The sequence below is a fragment of the Cupressus sempervirens genome, chromosome 7, assembly GCF_028749045.1.
Source record: "Cupressus sempervirens isolate cs-2001-9-10 chromosome 7, ASM2874904v1, whole genome shotgun sequence".
Classification (NCBI taxonomy): domain Eukaryota; kingdom Viridiplantae; phylum Streptophyta; class Pinopsida; order Cupressales; family Cupressaceae; genus Cupressus; species Cupressus sempervirens.
This window is the reverse complement of record NC_143124.1, coordinates 210,716,891-210,742,862: the sequence shown is the minus strand read 5'-3', so window position 1 is coordinate 210,742,862 and position 25,972 is coordinate 210,716,891. Positions and strand designations below refer to the sequence as shown.

General features: G+C 37.0%; 1 protein-coding gene across 1 annotated transcript in view; it reads right to left on the bottom strand.

Annotated features, from left to right (window-relative positions):
- Positions 1–780: 780 nt before the first annotated feature.
- LOC149546232 (uncharacterized) overlaps positions 781–25,972 on the bottom strand; it is a 104,394-nt gene continuing 79,202 nt past the window's right edge. Inside the window, exons 2-7 of the mRNA XM_089791072.1 lie at positions 16,881–16,970; positions 16,513–16,613; positions 16,159–16,205; positions 15,984–16,060; positions 15,731–15,861; positions 781–3,414 (exon numbers count right to left, since the gene is read on the bottom strand). Of these exons, the coding sequence (XP_089647198.1) occupies positions 978–3,414; positions 15,731–15,861; positions 15,984–16,060; positions 16,159–16,205; positions 16,513–16,613; positions 16,881–16,970 (2,883 nt within the window). The 3' untranslated portion in view covers positions 781–977. The remainder of the gene's footprint in view (positions 3,415–15,730; positions 15,862–15,983; positions 16,061–16,158; positions 16,206–16,512; positions 16,614–16,880; positions 16,971–25,972) is intronic.

Here is a 25,972-nt window from a genome sequence, read left to right as displayed (position 1 = left end):
TCTTTCCTTCTCTCTGCCATATTTTGTGTGCACAGACCTGTTAGTAGTAAAACAATGATACCTCTATCCCTACGACTCCAAAACTCAATGGCACTTGCAGGTGTGTAGTACACTGTCAATTCTAGCTTCTAGTAACTGCGCATGTGCTAATCTGATCTCTGTGAAGCTTGCCATCCAAAATGCTAACATTTTACATAGTCTACCTTAGTTAGACGATTTTCTAAGTCCACATTACCAAACTATATCCTGATACCTTGCTTTCTTAACATAGCATATGTGTTTTTCCATAAATGACAATACCATATGTGTTATCAGGATATAGTTTGGTAATGTGGACTTATGGAAACACATAGCATATGTGTTTCCATAAGTCCACATTACCAAACTATATCCTAATACCTTGCTTTCTTAACATAGCATATGTGTTTCCAAAACTCAATGACACTTGCAAGTGTGTAGTACACTGTCAATTCTAGCTTCTGATAACTGCATGTGCTAATCTGATCTCTGTGAAGCTTGCCATCCAAAATGCAAACATTTTACATAGTCTGCCTTGGTTAGACGATTTTCTAAGTCCACATTACCAAACTATATCCTGATACCTTGCTTTCTTAACATAGCATATGTGTTTCCATAAATGACAACCCTAAAACATCTGCTTAGCCAAATTGAGAACAATCTCCCCCTTTGGCATTTATGGCAACATATGGGAAAATTAGCTAAGTCCCAAAATCTTCAAAATTACAAAACTTGTAAAGTTCTTCACATGGCCAAACAAAATTTGCAAAATGTGGATCATTTTATATATTTACCATCTTTACATACTTTTACTCTCCCTTTCACTATACTTTATCCTACTTATAACTCCTTACAATAAAGTATAAAATTTTCCTTAATACTCTCCCCCTTTGGCATCAATGGCAAAGGTGAAACAAAAATTTATATACATGTCAAAATTATGGATCTACTTGTTGTCTTCATGCTAATGGTTTGGTGAGAAGTAAAATACAATCAGCAAAACTGACCTTTAGACTGTTAAGACCTTTCTTCCATGCTTCCTTGACAGAATCTGTCACACTGATTAAGGCACACAATCCATAGGATGCGATGTGTACTGCTTGAAGGTCTGTATAAGAAAATGTGGCATAGTGTTCTTTGGCCTTCAAACATTCTGCAAGCTGCTGTTGTACGGGATCAATCTTTAAGGATAGATGTTCTCTAAGTAATGCAAATCTTTTCATTATCTTATCCTTGCTCATTTCCAACTCACTAAGCTCATCATGAGCTTTACTGATTCTTTGCTCTAAATCAATGACTTGAGCATCTACATTTTTTAGCTCACTGACAACACTTGCAAGTTCATACTCCTTGCTCTTTATCTCTGTACTGATGGTTGAAAGATAAGTATATGGGAATGCACACTTTTCATATAACTCTTTACCTTCTGTCAAACATTTACTTAGCTCCTTGATGCATGTATCAAGGGTGGACAAGTCATCTTTAATGTTCGTGCATACCTTGCTAAACATGGTTGCATCATGTTCAGTTTTAGCTTTAATAGTAGCGACCTCAGCTAGGGTAGCGAACTGGTTGTCAAACTCCTGCATAACTTTCTTTGCCTTCTTTTGAGGATCAGTCTCATTAACCTGAATAGAGAAAGTGCTTTGGAGTTTATTAGTTACCTCTGCAAGTGTTCCTTGTAGACTTTTGGCTTTCTTACTCTTTTCAATGATTTTATTTATTGAGAAGGTAGATATTAATCCAAGCTGATCATCTTCATCCATTGGTCCTGTTCCACTGCTTGTTACATTAGATAAAAATGATTCCAAGGAAGAACTAGGAACTTCCTTGCCAAACACCTTTTGTGGTGTTGTCATTTGTATGCGCAGAGCTTGGCTGATTTGTTGCTGAGGTGCCACGCTGACCTGTGGTAGTTTTGTTCTGCCTTCTTGCTGACTGACCTCTTGGATAGGCTCACTCTGGTGAGGTTCAGTAACCTCCTCAGTCCTTTTCACTTCTCCTGATCTTTCCTCTTCTCTTCCCTCCTCTTTGTCATCCTCTATTTCTTCTTCTCCTTCAATCTTTCTTTCTTCTTCTTCTGGACTAGAGCCGGAATAATCTACAATATTCTTAACTGCCAAATTGCCAAGACTGAATTTCGATGTCTCTGCAGAAATATTTGCAAAGGGGTCCTCACTGGTGTCAACAGTGATGAATTCTCCCCCTATCATCAAGTTTCCTTCCTCTTGATGTGGCATATTTATCTGACTATTAGTCTCTATCTGTTCAGGTGTATCCAAGGTAGTACCAATTACCTTCTCTTTTGTTGTTGTCAAGGGGGTTTCTGCTGCTATCATAGGGGTATCCATTTCTGACCTTGTCTCAAACAAACTGGGTGGCGCTGATACAGCCTCTTCAATATATGCTTTGTTTATTGGATCACTTAGAACTTGATTGACAAGTCCCTCTGTTTCCCTCATTACTTCTTGTTTCAGTCCTCCCATGAGTCTTATGACTCTCATTTTATCTACCACAAGTGGATAAAGTCTGTGCATGATTCTTTCCATCTGTGCAGTGTTCTTTACATCATAACATTTCCTAATGATCTCATCTCTTAAGGTTTTTTCTTCCTTCTTGGTTTCCAATCTAGTATTATTCAATCTATCATACATCTCTTTTGGAAGTTCTCCATGGATGCTAAGTAAAGGCTTTTTAAACTTAATCATATATTGAATAATAGTTACATCCAGATTTCTCTGCTCATATGCTAGATATCTATCATAATATTGTAACAACTTCTTGAGATTACCTTCTTTCAAGATTAAATCATTCATGTTCTGTATCTTCGGTTTCCAATTGATTTTCTTCCTACCGCTGCTGCCCTCTTCTTCTTGTGACTGAGCTTGTGGGAGCATTATCTGACCTCTCATTTTCTTTACTGCACCTACTTCCTCTTCTTGACTTCTCTTCTCCTGGCCTTCTTGACAATATAAAACTTTTTGCTTCTTACTAGGTCCAGTAGCCTGCTCCTTTGCTCTCTTAGGCTTAGGAAGGTCTGATTCTTGTTTTATGTCAATTAGGCCAACTGTGGGTATTAATCTTGATGATCTCCTTGTAGCAGTGCCAAGTTGTGTACTTAATATACTCACTTCACTTGATTCCTCTGGCTGATCAAATGTGGTTGACGGTGCAGGAGGTGTTGTTTCCAAAGGTGTTGTCATGGATGCTGCAGATGGTGATGCTACTGTGGTAGGCATGTTGGGTCCTACTTCCTTAGACAAGGGCTGAACTACCAATACATTTGACTGACCACTTGCCCTTACCTCTACTGCTATCTGCTTTGCCTCAAGATATTCCTCAGGTGTCATATTGGTTTCTTTTAACATATCTTTTATGTGAATGTCAACCTTCTTTCTGGATATGAGCAATGTTAGTATGCTAATAGAAACCAAATTTAAATAAAGCCTCTACAAACTAAACAAAATTCATAAACTTCAAGATAGACTAAGATGAGCTCTTAATTGATAATATGAGCCATTAATGGGCTCTCTCAATGAGAAGCTCTCTTGTTGAGTAGCTTTGTCTAAATAGATAGGATGTATGCTCAAGCTTTATGCTTCAAAAAGGGCTTCAAATGGAGTTGGAATTTGGGTGTGAGTGTATGGTTTTGATATAAAATGGCTTCTTAAAATGACATTATGACTTTACTTCATGGATTGTGTTGTTTTGCAAAAAGGAAAGATCCAATTTATAGGCAAGAGGCTTGAGGGATTGAGGGCTAAGATGCAAGGATGGGGAAAAGCTCATGGAGGGCTCAGATTGCATGAGAGGAGAGCACATAGATTGTGCTTCTTTACAACCAATCAGGGAGTGACACATGTCACAGGGTGAGAGGATGGAGGAAAGGGGAAGGATGAGTCAACAAAGGAGGCTCAAGGGATAAAATCTTCATAAAGACCCTCATAATGGCTTGTAAGAGCAATGAAAGGGCTTTGGAAGAGTCATTTATGGCCTAGTGGGCTTCATAAAGTTTTATGGTTGGGATATTTTGAGAGAGATGAGAGGAATTTAGACTTGGGTTTGATTAGGAAGGTTTTAAGCTTGCTTAGGCTTGTGCAAATGATTAGAGAATGGATTAGGATGGTTTAAGATTAGCTTAGGGATAGGCAAGTGGATGGCATTTACTGAGGGTGGGTGAAGGAGGAGATATTTGTTAACTTTGGCTTGGGTTAGTAAGTTTTAACCCATGTTTAGGGAATGTGACAAGGTTAGGAGGGGATTAGGATTAGGTTTAAAGACATCTTTTAGAAGAGTCTAGAACTTCTTAGGATGAGGATAAATTAGATTTTTAGGAAATAAATAAAGTTTTATTTATTTCAAGGGTTTGGGTTGAGGAGATATTTATTAAAACTTTTTTAATAAACATGAGGATTAATATTTAATCTTAATTAAATATTTTGAGTTGGGATTAGGGGTAGGAAATGATGGGATTAGCCTTTAATCAAAATTAAAGAAGGATTAGAAGATTTTGGAAGAGGTTAGTGGTCTTAAAGAAATTGGCCAAGCTTTGGGCAAAAAATAATTTTTTTATTTATTTTGAATTTTTTGGTCAATTTATTAATTAAATAATTAATAAATAAGGAAATAATGTTTAAATAAGATTTAAACATTTTTGGGAGGGATTCCTTAATTAAATATTTTTAATTAAGATAAACGGATTTAATGGCATAAAAATAAATTAATTAATTAATAAATGATGATGTCATCAGGGACTTTTTTCAGAAAATAAAAATATTTTATTTTCTAAAAGATTTTTAGGTGTCTACACTTTCTAGCTACCTTTTCAATCTTAATTTTATAGGCCTCCTTCATATTTTCTTCATAAGCGCCAAATCTTGTGCATTTAGTATCAATGTCAGAGTTCAAAATTCTACGTGCATATCCTTCTATCATTTCCTCAGTAATCTCATATCCTAGAGGGTCTACATACATTACTCTAGGAGTGACTGCCTCCATGATTGTTTTATCCGTGTCAACCATAAAAAAAATATTATCCTTGTACTTTTCAACCATAGACCTGGGAATTCTTGTTCTCTGCCTCATCTCAAACTGAAATGTTTTTATCATTAAAGTTGCACTACTACCAATCTTGTCAAAAGGATGTTTTTTGTACAAATCAGTGATCTTCTCCATTGTGCATTTGTCACTGCTCCAGTCAGACATGTTCATGAAAGGAAATCTTTTCAAAAGGTGGAAAAACATAGAGGTTATCAGTGATTGAAATCTGAATTGAGCATTCTTAATTTTCTTTATCTTTTTAAGATTGTCAGTTAGTTAACTGAATTCGCAAAATCTCACATAAGTTCACTTGTACTTTCTCAACACACAATTTGTAAGCTGCATGTACAAAACCAGCTGCTATTTCATCTTCTCTAGAGCTCGCACACATCTTAGTAACCATGATCTTGCTTACATACCGTACATCATCTTGTTTGATTTGACTTATCACTACACCTCTACCATTATAAATTGTTTTAGTGTTTTCTATCACAAACTTCTTTACATTCTTCTCATTGAGTGGTATTGAACCTTGATTACATAAACCAGTCACATCATGAATTAGTGCAGCAGTTATGTCCTCAACTTTGTCTCCCATCCAAAATTTGCCATCATGGATCCTACTCAGAATGATTCTACTCCAATCCTCATTGTCAAACTCATGATAAAACATATACTTAATCACATCAACTTGACTCAAGTGTTCAAAACCTTGTTTAAATGTCATGTCATGTTTGTAAATGTTCTTGAATTCTTCAGAAACACTATATTCTCCTAGTGTCCCAAATTTGCAATGAATGTAGCTCCTAGTATCTTCTAGGTATAGAACTCCGTCGGGAATTTGTGAGAAAGCTGCGTTAGGGTCATCCTCCATAGGTGGAATAGGGTTTCTCCTAAGTTTAGGTCTTGCAACTTCCATAATGTCATGTAAAAGTGATTCCTCCATTATAACAGCTTAAACTTTCAACAAGACTTCACAAATAAACCTCGCAAAAGTAAAATACCTCTAAAATCACAAATTAGGGCTTTCTGCGTGAACCTTGCTAAAATTGCTTCTCAAACACTTTAATTCACTCTAAATCTCCTCCACAAATTTCCTTGGCTGCAAATTTTCGAATGGTGGCTTATTAGTTAGATTTCTGTCCTTTTATTTATGTGATGCCCCCTTTCTTATTGAGTTTGGAAAGTCGGGACAAATATCTAAATTTATCCTTCTTGGTCAATCAATGTTTGCACTTGAGTCCAATATGTAAGTTACATGAGTTATTGATTACTCTTACTGTTATAAACTTATAAATATATGCAAGACGATATGGACTGAATAGTAATGTCTAATATACACATAAATTTCCTATACATATATTTAGCTTTTCATTTCTATGATAATCGGATGATGGTATATCTGCAGTTAATTACACGTCTATGAAATTGTTTTAGTTTCTCTCACCAGAATAGTAAAAATTTGTATATGATGAAATAATTTAAATAAGCCAAAATGTGATATCCCTGCGAGCGACCTGTTACTTGAATGATATCAAACTACTCGTAACGTTAAGTGCAGACGTAGGTTCTGATTTGACTTTGATTCATCTGTCCTGGGCGTCGTCTCTAATGACTTATATATAGCTTGCAATCGTGATGCTTAATAGCAGATGCGTGAGTGAGAAAATCTAATATGGATAAGAGATAATCGGTTTAACCTTGCACTACGGTGCCTTCTTTAATCTTAACTTCAAACTCATGACATCGATAATACCAAATGACATGTACTTACTTGAGCAAATTATAAATTGGATAAATAAGAAGAGAGGATTTTTCGTATACCTGAATAATACGGATTAAGTCCCTTCTTATACCTTGCCTGATTGAATTGATGCATATGAAAAGGCACGTCCTTGCCTCTTCACCGTGACCCTTCTCTTCATTCACACTCTTAATCGATTTTATGATAATATGTGCTTCTTACATTGTGTCATTGATCAGAATAATATCGATTATCAATAACAATCTATTCCATTTACCGTTGTAATAATCTTGACTAAGTCTATCTTGGCAAACACTGAAACTCTTGATGACGTTTCAGACTTCCTGTACAAAGATGGCCCGAATAGTCTGTATGAAACCACTGAATATTAGTTACGCAAAGGTTCTAGATGAGTTTTTACGTTATCGCTGATGGTCTCTTATTATTATTATTAGAATATCGTCAATCCTTTTGTAAGGAAATGAATTTCTACTCTTCTCGCTATAGTCAATATCTTTCTAGTTTTCATTAGTTTGCTAAGTAGTTACATATGATATTTATTCCTAGAAACAATAAAGGTATTGAATTATAAATGGGTTTTATTCGATACATTTAAACTGATATATCTTGGTCTTTAGCTATGTAAGAATGCTTTGGATTTGTATAAACTATAATTTATTATTGGAAACTTATTTATATATCTATATGTTTATTTGTAATTGTTTATTTTATTTTATTTTATTTTATTTTATGATTATCATAATGATTATATTATTTATCATTATAATATTATAATATTTATTGACAAATTTGTGATGTTATATTATAACATATTATATTCTTTGAATGAATAATATATATTATTATTTAATATATTTATTTATTTTTTGGTTAGTAATAGTAATATTTTATTATTAAAATAAAAATTACATCATTGGTAATTCTTCAATATAATTGAAATTTTTGTTGACTTCCACATTAAGAAACTAAAACACCTATCCATAAACTCACTACTACTGCACTATCCTATCAACCTTAAAGATATAAAATATACATCATATTTTCAGCATAAATACATTGACAATAACCACTATCCATGGCACTGGTTAATACAAACTATGGCAACTACAGATTTCTCAAACCAGTGTCACACGAAATGCTAGATTAAATCCAAAGAAAGTAACAACTGTTACCGGAGCCAAAACCATCCTTTGACTATCACTCCCTTTGTGTCTGGTTCCCTCCAAAAATATCTGCATTTGATTTCTTCCTTGCTTGCTTCAGACTCAGATTCTCCACGGGCACATATCTCTGCAATTACATATCAAAACGTAGACGGCTGCCTTCACTTTGACCTCCGTTGATGCACAAAACCATCAAAAAGAAGCCAAAAAGAGACCTCACCACCCCATTTAAGTCGATCATACTTGTAGCTCTCCTTCTGCATCGGCTTCTTCTATGACGAGACACATTCCTAAGCACAACCCTAGCCCCTTCACGCTCAATCAACTCAAACCTCTCCAGTTCTACCTTCACTCTTTGCCATGCCAATGTTGCATTCTGATACATAAGCGGTTTATCCACTTTCACCCTCCATCTCAGAAACGGCACATACCCATAACTCCTACCTTCATCCTCATCTTCAAAACATTCACACAAGTCAGCTCCCACACCCGGAATTGCCCACTCCAAGATTGAATCGAGCTCACCAAGCATATTACTTTCAAACAAGGCCTAAGTAATCCTTCCCACCTCCTGTGTACTTTCATTTAACACCAAACCCCATGCCACAAAAATGGCAATGACATTCAAATTTGTGCACCGTTTGATTCACCTCTCTTGGAACTGCACACCCAGAACACCAGTGACTGCAGTGATCATTTCATCTGTTTTCACCTTCAACAATCCCTTCACTCGGTCCCTGCTAGTCGGGCCTTTGAAGGACTTCATCTATTTGTTTGAATTCACATTGAAAGATGCCTCCATTTTTACTCCCTCAAGCTTCAAACACAAACCATTGTTCCTTACCAACGTCAGCTACTTACCACTTCCTCAAATGAAAGCCACCTTCTTGTTGAATCATTATATTTCCAATAGCTTGTTTATCACACTATCTCCCCACACGCAGAGTTGTCTCATCAAATTCATCGGGCGATATCATTCATCAACTTGCTGGCATTATTTAAGATGTCACCCATCAATCTAATCCACTCGATGTCAACCTTCAAAAGGTTAAACTAAATTCCATCCCCTATGTCATCTATAATTAAAGACTCGGACATGCTCAGCTTAGTTAACATTTATAACTAAAATTCTCCCTTACAATACTTCATCAAATATAAAATTTCTAAAATTGTCAAAGGCTTCCTATCCAATATTTTTAAAAGATAAAGCCCAATTTACCGATTTGTCAACCTCTTTATTGCCCTCTCTAAGAATGACTTATCTTATAATGTGTAAAACTATTCAATTTGCCCACCGCTTCACTATTTAAATTCTCAATATACCAAGTCTAAGAATGATTATACTTCAAAGCTTCCACAATAATCTTCGAATACCCTTCAAGATGTTATCCAAACCAAGCTTATGCCCCAATCTTACTTCGAGCAAAGCCGCTTGTGCTTCGGCAACATTATTTGTCCCCTCTTGTAATCTAATAGCAGCTATTGCTACAATCTCTCCTATCGAATAACTTGCAATAGCACCTGCTCCTGACACCCAAGGGTTTCCTTTAGAGCAACCATCAAAATTGATTTTAATCCACCTTGATTCTAGTGGGTTCCAAATCACCTCCTTCTAACACTTGGTTTAACTCACCTTAATCCCAAGCCAATGCCTTTGTATCATACTATCCCAATAAGAAAAAGCCCTATTGGAATTAAAATTACTAGTAATAGTGCACATGACTTTTTCTATAGACATTAATTCTATAGAAATTGTCTACTGATTCAAATTCATCCTGAAAAATCCTTCTATCACGCTCCTTCCACAGCTCCCAAATGACAATTGAAGGACTTATAATCCATATCTTTGACATAGTCAATTTCTAAGAATATGTAGGCCAACACTGAAATAAACTTAACAATGAATTAGGTAAGGGGCCAACCAAATTCAGTTCCCCTTTAATCATATCCCAACATGATTGTGTCACTTCACATTGGACAAGGAGATGATCAACCTCCTCAGCTGCCTTTCTACACATCATACACATGGTTGGGCCTACAAATCCATACTTTTTCCTCCTTTCACAAGTTAAAATCTTCTTCTGAATTGCTAGCCATGCAAAGGCTTTGGCTTTTTGTAAGCAATCTCTATCCCAACAAAGTTTATAGGGCCAATAGTTATCATGCTCTTCTCTTGCCAGTAGAATATACCCAAGTTTGGCTGAATAGTTACCACACTTTCAATAGTTCCTTTATTTGTTTCACAAAATATAAAAAGTAAGTTATTGTCCCTGGTATTGTTCTTACGTCAATTCCAAAGTCACCGGTATTATTAAAGCAATAAGGCACTTTTTGTTAACTTGGAAAGTTGTAGTTGTATGCAAATCGTTAATGAAATAAGAGCAATTGATTAAGAAAACCACCCTTGATGTAATTTTAGTTAAGTTCCTGTTGAAGCCACCTTCAATAAGAAGGGAACCTCCCCTATTGCTGAGAGGAGAAGTCTATGGTCACAATTTTGTAACCTGTGATCATAGTGACACACTAAATTTTAGCCAACAATGAGGTAGTGGAGATGGAGGTGGCTATTGCACCAGAGTGTATGAGTGAGGATGTGCCCCGGCACGGGGTGGTGGATTTGGGGGTTAGTGTGGGGACTGCATTGGAGCTGAACGTGGATACTTGGCTCAATCAGTTCTAGCTTGTTTGCATTGGACCTATGAGGCCTACGGTATGTTTACCACAACGACCCACTAACACTGTAGATTTGGAGGTTGGATCTTTGCATGTGAGGGAGGTTCAGATAGAGAAGGTTTTTGGGGTTGTCGATAGAGTGGAAGGTGTCAATGTAGGAGAGACACCACTCCCACAAATATCTTTCCAAGAGGAGGTTCTAGGAGAATCTAGTGACATGGAGAATCTAGTGACATGGACCTTGACCACTAATTGTAAGACATGGTTACAGGTGCTTGAAGGGCGGTGGCTTCAGTGAAATTGTAGGCTTGTGAGGAGATAAATCAGTAGGTGGAGCATCTTCTAGCATTTGTTATTAGAGGTTGTGCAGAGGATTTTACTAGGTTTTTCAGGTCTCGAGGGAGTCTTACCACTGAGACCCTTGCGATGTTGGAGGATTGGGGCCTATGTGAGCCTATGGGAGAGAGTCACACACAGATATCCTTACAAAGAGTTGAATAGATCTTTCGCAAGGGATATTACCAGTGGAGGCAAACTCAGCATATAGCCTAAGGAGATGAAGCCCAATGGTTGGCCATAGTCATAGCTCAAGAGGAGCTAACCAAATGAATGCATTAGGTAGAGGATGAGTTGGGGCAATGCAAAGATCAGCTTGCAAAGAGGGAGGCCATGTTGGTAGAAAGGGAGGCTTGATTGGTCGAGGAGAGAACCAAGCAAGCATCATTGGAGGCTTGTCTCACCATGACTATGGAGTTGGTAGATAAGGACAATGAGATTCTGGAGGTAGTGAATATGGTGAAGTCGCCTAGGGAGGATCAGATGGTAGTTGAGAGTAATATGAAATATAGGAAAGAGAAGGTATATAAGCTCAGGGAGCAGCTAACAGCTTCTACACCACCGATTCATTCTGCAGAGATGCATCCTTGGCCCTTTTTGATGTCTTTCTTGTATATATGGTTGTGTCAAAATTTTGTTTTGTGTCGTCCGGAGATGACTGTATTGGGGGCGAGGTTGATATTGTCAATAAAACTAGTTGTTAACATGCGATTAGTGTGTTCAAAGGGGTAGGCAGTTCAGGTAGTTGGTTGGTCACAACCCTTCGCTACTTTATATTCTATCTAATGTATTTGATCATCATCGTGATTGTAAAAAAAAGAAGTAATGTTGTCATTCTGAGTCCGAATATATGAATGTAAGCATTACCTGAGATTAATAAAGAAATTGGTGAGTTCTTTGATATTGTGTTGTGTTGTACTATATTACTTTCCTTGCTAATTATTTTGTATGTACTAAACTTGTTACCCAAATTGGTAAACACAATTCACTAGAGACTGCCTTAGTGGTATTTTCTATACTGGTTTCAATCATATTTTCACATGATTTTCTACTCCTAAGCAGGGATCTGTATTTGTTGAAGACAGATGTACAGGCAAGGAAAATATATATATGGCATGTAAAGTTAGTAACTATTATGTGTCATATATATTTTTTCCTTGCATGTACTTATGATATAAAGTTAGTAACTATTATGTGTCATATATATTTTTTCCTTGCATGTACTTATGTGATGGATGCATGTTTATGTATATGATCAAATTAGCTTCTATTTGATGATGTTATAGTGTCTTTAAGCTTTACTCAATAATGGGTGAATGAAAGAAGTTTTAAATCGTCAAAATCTGCATATTTCAAGGGTTTTGTCATTTTGCGGAGTAGTAGCCGAGTTACAAGCCAAGTTGACCTTGCCAAGTCACAGTCGAGTTCGAGTTATGGAGCTGTGATAAAAACACATTAGCAACATTAAAAATAAATGCTATTTCATCAAACTTAGGAAAACTATTTGATATCTGGTTAACTGTGGCATTTAAAATTAATTCCACAATTGGCCCCCTTTTAATGATAACATGACCTTCAATTGTAAAAATAATTTATAACTTTATAATAAGCTCTTTTAATAATTTGATATTGCTTTGGCCACTTGAATATTAATAACTCTCTAACTACTTATTATTTCACTCTGTTGTCTGATCGTAGAGTCAACATTGTCGATCCCCATGTGACCAATTGCTGCTTTAAAAATTAGAAAGGGTACTTGTCAAACAACCCAAGGCTTACTATAAATACTAAGTTTGAAGAACCGAGAACCGAGCCATGAAACCCATTTAAGTATCAAATATTCAACCACCAAGCTATGGAGAAGGCAAATATCTCATCTGCTAGCTAGGTGTCTGCAACAAAATGACCCTCTGTCAAATCCAATAATAAATAGGCTAATCCTCAAATTTTGATGCTCATGAAAATGGAGACATGAATTTTTTTTTCACACTTGTGGTGCTTCATGTGTGTGGTGTAAAAATGGAAGTATGAGTAGATATATAGTGAAGAGAAGATGATTAGCATCGAGGATGTCATGCAGAGGTGGATGAATTTACTAAGCACAGCAACATTTTGATTCAGCAGGTTAAAGGAATCTATGGTGCATGTTGGAAGTGGGCTGTGATTCTGTTTTGAAGAACAGTGTGCTTCTACTATGTATTTCTGATAGAGTTTTTTCCAGAGTTAATGATTTTGAGTTGGTGCTCAATTGAGGTTGGTGTCTCAGTTGGAGTTGGTACTCCAGTTGTTCGGAGTTGGTGCTTTGAAAAGGATTAGTGTTATCCAAGAGTTTCTCTCTGAGAGTTGCCGCTCTCTGTGGGTTGGTGCTCAATTTTGTACTCTGGGTTGGTGCCCAGTTTGTTAATGAAAGCTTTGTATGCCATAGTTTCTACTCGCAAGGGTATTCCACAAGAAATTTGATGTCCTTCATGGTTGCAGTTATTATGTTTTATATGGCTTTATGCTTTAAAAATTCTCTAGTTCTGCAATACTGATCATCTCCCCCTCCTAGTATTTCCTACATGCTCTTCAGCAAGGTTATAGCTAGATTAATGATCTAGAATATGCATTTCATTTTATCATAAACAATTATTGATGCCACTATTGCAACCACTGTAATTGCAGACTATAAGATTATTGAAGGTTGTGTACTTTCAGTATGTTGTTGCAATTTAGGCTGATCAGACTGGACGTCATTTCCCTCTTTGATCCTGATCACTGCTCTCTTGGATGAGTGTTATTGCTTGTCAGCCGACTGGATGGTTCCGGCGGTGTTTCTGTAGCTGACGGATTGACTGTCGTCGGTATTTTGTATTTTGTAGCCGACGGGTAAATAGTTTGTAGCGGATGTAATGTTGTGGCCGACGGAACCCTTCGGGAAGGTTCGGCGGTAGTATTTATTTCCCGTCTGGGATCATTGTAAATCATCAATCATCTGCTATTGTGAATATTATGAAGCCTAATGTATGTTCTGGCATATGCGAATATTATTCTGCTATTATATTCCATTGTCTGTATGCATTCATTTACTTTACCTGTGCGGTAAACATTGCTCAGGTATTCGATGCCATTCTTCAATCAAAATCTTCTATCTTTGTATCTCCATCTCTTCAAAGTGAAACAACTTTGGAAGTTGTTGTCCCTAAGAGAATGGTCACAACCTTTCATAATCATGTCTCTTCACAACTAAAATCAGCCGCTGCCTCTATTATTATTATTCTGATCATCGTCTAACATAAACTGCTTCTTATTAACAAAGGCAATTGCTGCCTTTATTATAAATCCTTGTCTACATGATAATTAAAATGCTATTCTCGAGGTAATTGCTGTTTTCTGCTCTTTATTTAGGATATTCGCTGCCTGCATTTGGTTTGATGATCCCCTCTTTAGAACTAATTCTGCCTTAAATATATGTCCTTTGGCTTTATTCAAAAGGAAGTCGATCTTAGTGCAAAATAGATTTAGTTTATTGAAAACATCAATAGGTCGGCTAGCATGGTTAATATACTCAGTTGGCTCCCTTTAAATAAATCACTGAAAATTAATCATGTTCACCTGGAGACAGGGAGACTTGGAGGTCGCAGAGCTGGTACTGGTACTAGTACATCTGTTTTTCAAAAATAGGAGACGGGTACTTGGAGACAGAATTTTTTTAATATAATTTAATAATTTCCAAGAAATATCATAACAGGGAGCTTTGAAAACAAGAATAATGGAAAGTTTAAAGTTTGAACATCAAAACCATTGAATCAAAATATCAAATCTGAAATTCAAGTTACTAATAGTAATATCATTTACTTATTTAATATTGTGTCACATAGTGTCAAATAGTTCAAAACTCGCACTACAAACAAATAGAAAATTTAATGTTTTGTTTTTATTACTTTTTTATATACTTTTCCAGACGAGGCGGAGACGTTAAAATTCATGGCGGAAGACTTGGAGATGTCAAGAAACTCACACACAGTCTCTACCCAAATTTGAAGTTGCTGGGTACACGCAAGGTCTCTGAGACCCATCTCAGCCGCTGAGACATGTCTTGGAGGAGGGAATCGCATCTCCAGGTGTCTATGAAATTAATGTTCTTTTTTCTCGGTCGGCCTCTTACAAAGGAACATTATTGTAATTTATTTCATCACCTGGTTAAGTATTAAAAGGGCTGCAATCTGTTTTGTATAACCCTTGCCTTCATCGTGGGGCATAACAAGAAGATAGAATAAGTAATGGATTTAAATTGACAGGACTTGACAAGGTCAGTGCAAACATATATGCAAAACTCATTCAAGAATTTACCTTCGATAATTGGCCCAAACTGGTTCAAGTGATTTTAATTAAGCCTCTGTGTGTGTGTGTGTGTGTGCGCGTGCGTGCGTGCGTGCGTGCGTGCGCGTGCGTGTGTGCGTGCGTGCGCGAGTGTGTGTGTGTGTGTGTGCGTGCGTGCGTGTGTGCGTGTGCGTGCGTGCGTGTGTGCGTGCGTGCGCGAGTGTGTGTGTGTGTGTGTGTGTGTGTGTGTGTGTGTGTGTGTGTGTGTGAGTGAGTGATTTTAATGTGTGTGTGTGTGTGTGTGTGTGTGTGTGTGTGAGTGATTTTAATTAAGCCTCTGTCTGTGTGTGTGTGAGTGAGAGAGAGAGAGAGAGAGAGAGAGAGAGAGAGAGAGAGAGAGAGTTTAAACTCTGATATTTTATATTTTTCTTACCCTGTTTTCTTATCATTTTCTGATTGATGGATGATCTCATCCTCAAGCAATGTAGAGAATGAGCGAAGGCCAATTCTATCAATTGAATTGCTTTTTGCCAATTGGCTTTGAGCCTTTTTGGCTCTAATTATCTGCATTAGAAAAAACATGCATAAACTTATATCAGGATACACATTATTAATAACTTACAATTCTTTAATAGATAATCTATGAAATGAACAAGAGGCAGTGATCCATTAAGAGAGATACTCACATATTTGTTATTTGTTACATCTTTGTAAAGCATGACAAAATCTCCTGGTCTAAGACCATGTGCTTTGACAAATCCTCCTAAAAGATAAGATTTCTTACAACTGAATGTAAAACAATTCTATAATAAGAAGAGACGTGTATGTCCTCTAGGTAATGAACTAGAGTAAGACACTTACCAGTATTTTCCATGATATACATTCTACTTTTGTTGTTTGGCCAATACCTACTTGTCAAAAAGGCAGTATTTGTACATCAAATTTCATATATTTTAAGAAACACCAGGTCTCAGATGAAAGAAACATGCAAAATTGTCATTACATGGGACTGAAAATCACTAGTTGAATCAAAATGCTATACCATAGAAAAATCTAAATCTTTATCAGAATAACTAAAAAGTTCCTATAAGAAAACTTTCCAATTTACTATTGATTGACCTGTCAACTAATTAAAATTAAAGCCCATCTTCAGCCTCAAAAAATAATAATTTTATTTAGATGTTTAATATTAGTTTTAAGTAATTGATTAATAACCTGTACTTGAAGGTCCATGTTTGATTTGAATGTATCTCCTCCATACATATTTGTATTCCCTCTTTTGCAGTTAGAAGTGGAAGATTCACCTCTGCTTCTTTCTGTGAATTTTAAATCATATCCTTCAAATAACAAGATGACAAACTAGAGATTTTTTCCAATAGCATGCTAAAAAAATTCTTCAAGGGAACAAATAGAACTTTCTTTGAGTTTCACTGATTCACTGACCTTCTAGCTACAGATATTTTACAATCATCATTAGTCTTTTTCTCATGTGAGCAGAAACTAAAATCTAAAAAATCTTTAGAAAAATCAAATAAATTCTCAAACCTATACAATAGACTTCTACGAAGCGAAGAGTTGCTAACCTTAGGCAGCACCATCCTTCCAAGAGGGCTAATATCACTGTTTCGTAACTCCTTTTGTAGAAGAAAATTTAAATTCTTGTGTTTGAATTCCTGAAAAGATCAGCAAAAGATGATAGTAAATATGCAGAAGCAGGAATTTCAACATGGCTACAACAGATCTATTTTTCATATGAGAATTTGAACTGAATATGAAACAACCTCAGGATTTTTTGGACAAAATCCGTACTTATCCAACTGTAGCGATACCTTAATGAATGTTAAGGGCTAACTTCAATTCTGCTTTACAGTTTTCAGAATTTGTTGATAAAATTCAAATCAAAAAGTGAAAATAAGAACAAATCAAAGAAGATAAGCCTTACCACAAAGTACAAATTCAGAAAATTGCTGTTCAATTATGCAATATGCTAAACTACAACAAAAGAAATTCTAATTTACCAATAAATTCATATTAAATAAATTATTTTCTTTAATTAACTTTATAACAGAAAATAAATCGTTTCTCTCACTTGAGCATAAAGCCTTTCCAACAAGTGAATTAACTACCTTAAATTAAAACAAAATAAAGTATAGATAAAAGAAGTCATGAGAAGTGAACAACCAACAATCTATAAGTTATTCGCATGAAACAGAATATAACTAAATAACAGAATTAACTAATTACAATCAAGAGATAACATGAACTTGTATGAAGGAGAAACTATGCTTTGATCCATTCTGGTAAAATTGTATCTGTAATGTCCTCCTAAGGAGAGCATCATCAGAGGCTTTCCCCATCCATTGACCATTGGTCTCCCACACTCTTCCTTCCAAAAGTGGTCCGGCCCTACACAAGAGGTGCAGAAATGAGATTCAATCTTATTGCCATCCGATTCTTTAGTGTTTAGGACCTACAACAATCTTGGTCAGTCACACCTTCTAGACTCCACAGCTATGAGTACCTCCCTGACTAGTCATGTATTTCCGGTTCATGTGACTGACAATCACATGTTATTTATTGCATAGCGCTACCTTGGACAAGGTTTATAAATGCAAGCATTATACTTTGTGCTATCAGTATCACCACCTTACTCATATAATTGTGTCCTTTAAACTCTTTTGGGTCTCCACAACCCATCCCAGACTTGATTTCAGGCAATATTCAATCTCATGACCTTAAGGAGTGGTATCTCACTGGCAACTGCTTTAACATATGTGGTGCTTAATGGCCCAAGACCAACAGGAGACCCTTCCCAACAGTTCTTCACCATGATAATTCATTTACATATGATGATTTTATTTCATTCTTACTATTTTCCTTCCCAGGATAAGAAATGGATGCAATTATGCTTTCTTTTCTTGTTTTATAACTTATCTGATCGGGGTTGATCCATTAATTCAAGTAAGATGATTCTACATTCTTGTCAATGACATGATGTCAAACTCATGCAATAATATAGGTTTACCCAACCAAGAGATCATTCAACATTCATAGGAGCAATAATTGTATTAAATTGTCAAGCTATCTATGCAGATTAAGGAATGAGTGAGTACTACTTCACAGTTGAGGCAACCCTTGAGCAAGCTTAGATTATGCTTGATGAAGAAAGGTTGGGGTGTTATGAGTCATGACTGCCATGATTATCCAAGAAAGGGTTGACTTTTTACAAATTCGTAACTAAATTGCAAATCATATCAACTTCAAAGATTTACAGTTGATATGCAGTTTCATATTCAATGTACAGAATTCAAATCTGAAATGCAGCTTCCTAAGTCATACACAATTGCATAAGAAAATTATGAGCTCAACAAGACACAAATTTCTTATCTAAATTGCACATTATAGATGATTTATGGTTTCATAACCAGACTATAAATTCTCGTACGATATACTGATTGTCTTCAAAATTGCAAACTTTACAAATGGTATTCACATTCATCCATGAAATGCATTTGCATTTTAGTATGCTTTACATGGATATCTGTCTTCTATTCAAAAACACAAAAACAGGGATGCTAATGCAGGATAAGCTCTATATGCAAGCCTGTGATTCAAAGAATATCAAATGCATTATAATGCATCATAATGAAATCAATCCAAATAGACGATGCAAGCTATTTACATACAATGCAACTCTTCATTCCCTATAGGCGATGCATTATAATGATTCTATTCCGATTAATTCTTCTATTCAAAACAAGAATTGATTTTCTAATTATTAATTTGTAAGAATCATAAGCCTAAATTAGAAATAATGTCACTTAAGACTTGTGAAAAGATTGCTTGCCTAAGTAAACAATGAAGAATGATGTAGCAGACAAGGATCAAATCCCTCAATCCTTGCTCAATGAGATTCGTAATGTCCCCGTTTTTGGCTAGTCTGTACAATTGATGGAGTTAGCTCATTACTGTGACCCTCGTCAGCTGACAAGATGATCTAGGGGTCTTGGTTGTGAACTTACTATTTTTAGTAAGTTTATTTCTAGCAGTTGCCATTTTTGGCAGTGCAATATACGTCACTGGAAGTTGGTCGTCTCTTGTAGTGGGTGTGGTTATTTATTGTGTGAACTTATATTTATTACTTAATTTTTAAAGTTGCATTATTATAATAATGTCACTAAGAGATATTATTAGGAGTTGTGTTGGAAAGTTTCTAGAGTTGAGTTCTTTTTGGAAACTCTTGCAATTTCTAGAGTTGAGTTCTTTTGGGAAACTTTTGCCAATAGGGAATTATAAATATTATCTCATTTCATTGGAAAAGCATCCAATTAAATATTATTTATTTTTATTGTCTTGGTGACTATTGAGCTATCGTTTTGCACAATGCTTAACGACAGGAATCCTTTCGAACTCCTCTCTTGAAACGCTAATCTGGGATCAACTCCAAGGTTCCGGGCAATCTTGCAGCCTACTGGAATCCACTCAATTGAAGATAAATGTGCATATTCACGAGGAGGCCTTTGCTGGCTCCAACTAATTTCAGATAAGATGTTTGATCTACTGTTTTGTAAAGTAACCACAAAAGAGATATTTTTGGTATTTTTTGTTTTATGATGAATGCAATTTATCGATGCAACTATATGAATTCCTATTTTAACCAAGTGTTAGCAAAGCAATTAACAAAGATAAGGTAACGAGAGATTAAAGCAAATAACTTGAAAGGGAAATTCCTCACGGACATAAACCACGATACCAACACGTCTGTGAGTTAAATCGTCGAAAAGATCGGGTAGGAAACCAATGAAAATAGGAGCAGCACTTCCTCAATTCCACTGATTCAATCGTCAATGGGAACTGAATAATAACCGAAAGATGTTTCACTTCTCATCAAATTGCAAGGCCACGGAAAGTGCGCTCATGCGAGACAAGAAGCTATGCAGGAACAATAGGTGATATTTTCTCCAACTCGGTACATCAGCAGAATTCGTTAACACGAGGCAAACACCAGAACTAAAAGGTCGCACAATCAAATCAACACAACAAAACCATTGGCTCCATTATTATTCATGAACATGCATTCACAAAAATAACACATTTCGGCAAGAATAACTACACTCAGAATGAGTGCACCAATAGCATATATTTTTGCATCAAAATAACGTCCTAGAGTACATATTACATACATGTATTTATAAGAAACCATCTCCTCCCTTTGTACTAGGAGAGAAAGTTCTTAAAATGCAACTCATGCTAAAAACTAATAAAACAAATCTAATTATATACAAACTGACTCTCTAAATGGTGCTAAGTAGGTCTCCATCCTTGTTTATATCAATTAATGGGTGCATGAGCCTTTACGTGACTTAAAAACAATGAAAGAAGAGATAGATAAGAAGAAGGAAGCTGCAAGAGGATCTGAGAGTCACTGGAAGCTCTAAAAATGGAAGCTTGGCCTTCTCTGAATGTTTCTGGGAATTGAACTGTCGTCAAAATGTGTTTCCGGTTCATGGAATGCTCTTAAAATAGCAACTAGCCATTAACTGTCGGTGCACTACTACTTCAAAATTGTCGGCGTACCTCTGAAAAATAGCACACCTGCACACCTTGATGATAGGTTCCAAAAATCCAAATTTTTCCTAAGTGTCAAAATTGAATTTCCAGCATCTAGGTTTTTTCCTTCCTTATCCCAAAGCGATGTTTGGATGCTTATTCTTGAATTTATCTATGATCTTCGTTACTTGGGAAACCTCAGGCAAATCCAAAGCCCCATACTTATTCTTCATTGTTTGCTAGTAATTGCTAACCTTTATATGAGTTTCCACAAAATCCTCAAGTTTAGTGTCCAATTCCACCAATACCTCTTCAGTCTTAAATGCTTGCCTGATATCTTCATCTGACGAAGCATCCTCGAAAGTTCTTCAAAATTGTTGAACTACTAATTGTACTGAATTGAGCTTAATTTTTGACTCATCTTCAAAAATATCAAGGCCGGCAGCATTGTAATACCTCTATGCTTCCAAAATTTGTTCTTGGGTCTAATCCCTCAACCTTTCTATATCTTCATGCAGTTCATGCATAACTTTATTCCCGATCGAGCTTGTCCAGCTCCTCCGCAATATATACCTCCATGAGCGTACAATACCTTTGACCTTTTATTCATGTCAAAGCCTAAAGGTCTTTTGCCCAGGTATGTACCTCATCCAACAACCCAAAATCCTGGTTCACTATGGACACCAGTTTATCCGCGCTTGAGTGAATAAGGTGTAATAGGTTCAAATTGCCCTGTATTATTTGTACACCCTTTTCCTCAAAATTGTCACGCCATTGCTAACATGCTCCCAAAGATGAATCCAACTATACACTTCCCTTTTCCTTTCTCTCTAATGTCGTAGCAAAAGCGATCTTTGGATTGTCCAAATCTATCGGGCCCACAACTCCATGCAGATAGCCTCTCAAAAGCCTACTGACATTCTTTTGGCATAATCGCCCTCTATGAATCAGATGATTACAAATATAAAACCATCATTCAGTATCATCTACTCCACACTCTGCTCTGAGAGCTTCTTCTTAACCAACTGAGGATACACCACATAAGGCCATGCATTAGCATCTTGCATGCTTCCCTTCTTATAAAGTCTTGGGTAGTCTGTTGTTCGAGCCGCCAACAAGTACACCAAATATGATGTCATGTAGAATTTGGGATCGGCTTTAACAACTACCAACTGCTCATCAAGGTTGTCACTCAGGATTGTAGCCCAGTCAATTGGTATCTTCGCCGTCCTGATTGTCTCTATGAAGTAGACCATCCAAGTTTGAAGATGTCTAGCCGCTGGTAAACCCATCGTTCTACTCAAAAGCACAATTGCATAATCATTATCATCCTTCATGTACCCTCGATTCATGTCGACTTTACCGACTCTGCGGCCTATCGATGTTCTATCAATCAAGAAGGATGATTGAATTATCTCTTTGGCTTCCTTTTCGTTCTCACGGTACCACCTCTCAGCTCCTTCATATATGATTTGTAGGTATTGATCCGCTCATGGGAGATGGAAAACCTTCTCAATTTTTTTTAGGTCGAAGATCGAGAAATATTTCTCCAATAACACTCTTGACAACCTTTTCTTTAGAGACATAGTGTTCCACCAAGGTCATGATCAACTCTGAAGATTGTACTGAAACTTGATATAAGGCTATGTTGACTAGGCCAAAACGCATGAGTGCAAATACCATAGTGGACCTTTCCTTAGGCTTGCTACATATAATGAGGAAGGCATTTCAATAAATGTGTCCAAGCTCGGTGTCTCTGATTTAGGCATGTCCTTTTGGAAACAGTATTTTCTAGGTGCACCTTAGTATTTGAAAACTACAGGTTTGGGAGCAATCTTTTCTGCCATTAAGGATGATTAAGACGCCATTTTATCTACACAAAAGAGGAGACATTAGTTAGGAAAGCTAAAATTTAGACCTAAAACAAATCCTAACCATCAAAAACCTAGCCCAAAACGCCTGAAAATAGTTAGAAACCAATCCAATCCCCCCATAAGCCCTGATATGCAAAATAGCGCACCTAGCGCACCTTTACAAGTGCGCTAGGTGCACAAAATGGTCCCTATATGACCATTTTGGCACAATTGCGCACCTGCGCACCTTGGTGAGGTGCGCACATGCGCAAATGCAGTGCTTTGGTGGAGAAAGACTTTGTCTTTGATGTGCACAAAGGGTGCGCACTTTATGGGGTGCACATTTGTACACCCTATTATACACTTGGTGCTTTGAAAAGGTGTGCATGTATGCACCTTGAGAAGGTGTGCACATGTGCACATTTCTTTAGGCTTACTTGACCTAGTTTTAAGGTGCAAAAGTTGTGCACATGCACATCTTGAATAGGTGCACACATGTCTTGGTTTCTTATTTGTTGTTAGGTTCTCTCTTGTTAAGGATGAAGGTGTGCACATGCGGTGCCTAACCTGTTTGTGTGTCTGTAGGAAGCGGTGGGAGCACAGTAGCAAGGGTGCGAAGGTGCGGCTATTGGGAGAATGTGGAGATTAATGGAATAAGGTAGGGGGTCCAGGGTTTATATAGACCCCGGGCCCTGGGTGCGCACAAGTACGCACCCTTCGAAGGTGCACACATGCGCAAGTGTGCTTATGCACATCTTCGAAGGGAGATAAGTGTGCACTTGCACACTGAGCGCCCCTGTGCACCTAGACAAGGTGTGCTAGTGCACATTTATGCATTAATACACTTAAAATCTCCAATTTTCTCCCAATTTTGACACCCTAGACTTCCTCAGTCAGATACTGAGGTTTGACCTAGACTTGTGACAAGTCCCAAAATGACCCAGGCCCTGGACTAGGGCTCTAGGAAAAAAAAAAATTACTACAGGGTCCCCATTTTTTGGAGAAATGGGGCATGCATTGTGAAACCACAATAGTGACATTCCTAAGGTTCTAAATTTGTAATGCCCTTGTTGAAGTATAAAGGTTGGAGTTTCAAGTTGTGCATTGAATCCAGAGTTGAAGTATTGTGAATCTCTAAGAATTTGTTTTGAATTGTCCTATTGTTCTTACTATTGCTGGAAGGCATTAATCTTGATATCTGGCTGAGGGTTTTTTTGGAATTATAGAAATTCTTCTAATTTGTATTCCCAATTGTTGCTAGGGTATAACAATTGAAATTTATTTTCTTCTATGGTGACTGTAATTGAGAAGGGTACTGGTGTAAGACTCTGATTTAATATTGTAAGCCATATGAGGGTGGCAATTGCATAATCACAACTATGAGTACCGGCGATTTGCAAATTGGTGATCAAAGTGTTGTAGGTTGTCATTCACTGATTTCTCGACAACGTTTATTATCATTGGGGACACCTATGATCGAATATGTAGACTTGCATTCATCAAAAAGTGTGAGTTACTTTGGAGGCCACGCCAAGGGAATTGAAGGCCACATGAATCAATCTGACTGTGTATACCACTCACAGTAGCAGTCTTTTGTCTATTATGTGTTGCGATTAAGACTATAGGGCCTGCATTTGGTATTCAAAGGGCCTACGTTTTGATTTGGGGGAACATACACCTCTGTTTGAGGCACACACAATAGTGTATGAAGGTTGTGAACTGTTTAGAGGCCATTAATGTGTTCAATCTGCTAAATATGGGTAATGGAGGAGATTATTATGTACCACTACGAGCCCGATTGATTAAAACATTACATCTTTGGTTCTACCAATGGTGTTTAGCTCTTTATCTCCAAGAGATCTCCCAGCTACGGGACCATACTTTACAACTCATGTTTCCTCATAGTCAAGCCTCCGATCAACTCATCACCGTCTTTTTTCCGTCATTGCCTCCTTCGTGAGGTATGAAGCAACAACTCACTACACCCATCTCCGGACATACCAAATCAGTTAGACCTCGCTACAATTTTCTTAGACGATGGCACCCTACTTCCAATGCTTCTCTGAGATGGACTCGGACCTCTATTTGTACTGAGCTTTAGCCTTCAATGCTTGACTTCTTTTCACCAAGCAAGGATCCCTAGTCCTTCTCGCCTTTTGTTCCCTTTGGTTGGTTTCTTGTTTTGCGCTTTCCTAGACACCGTTTGGTGTACCAGTTGTTTTGTTCTTTCTTGTACTGTTGTATCCTCCAGTCCCTTAGACCCTAGTTGGTCTCTTGTTTGACATTAATATTATTATCTTATCTTATCTAATTTGCACATTATCCAGGTTCTTTATGTTGACTGTTTTTAATTATGTAATAGAAGACAGTACTAATATTTATGCAAAATTCATCATTGAGCAATTAAGAGGTTGTTCATTCTTGCAAAGTATTTCATAGTATTGCTTTCCTCTTTCAATTTCCATTATTATCTTATATCTCAAAAAAGCGAATAAACCCAAAATACCAAAATTTGTAAACACAACATAAAAGAAACATCTTGTTTCATCGGCATTTCAGCTCAAAACAATTCAAGGTCTTCATAGTGGTACGAGAGCATGCCTGCCAAGTGTTTGATGAAATGTCAAACCACTGATTAGCAGAGGAAATTGGTGTTAATCTAAGCCATAACCAGGCGATAACCAGGCGGGGTTATTACAGTGGTATCAGAACAGTTTCCTGCCAACCTGTAGGAACTGGGCTCATTTATTATTTTGGTTAGTCCTTAATTCTAAAATTGTTGGCATTTGATTTGGGGATTGGTATTCAGCAACATGGATGGTGTCAGGAGAATTGTGTCAGGTATGCACTGTACCCATAGAGGTCATACCACTCCACCTAGAGAAGGTGAGCCCAAGTTACAGTTTGGTTCTATTGGTGGTCCGAGTGGTTTAGCTGGTACAGGATTTAGAGATGTTGATGCAAGTTCTAAGATCAACAAAGAGGCCTTACAGACATTCAAGAACTTGGCAGTCGGACAACAACAAATGGCAAGTGTGTTGGAGCAACTCTCTAACACTCTGCAATGCATAACAGTTCCTCGAGGACGAAGTAGGGAGAGAGCTCAAGATGTTTTTCATTAGTTCTCATAGATCTCAAGTCAAAGATAGAACCTAAGATGATGATAGATATAGAGATACAGATTGGGTTCGAGTTGAGGATCAAGGTGGGTTAGAATACTGGCACTCATAATAGGCTGCACAGGCCCATGTTTCTAAGACCCTTGGTGGATG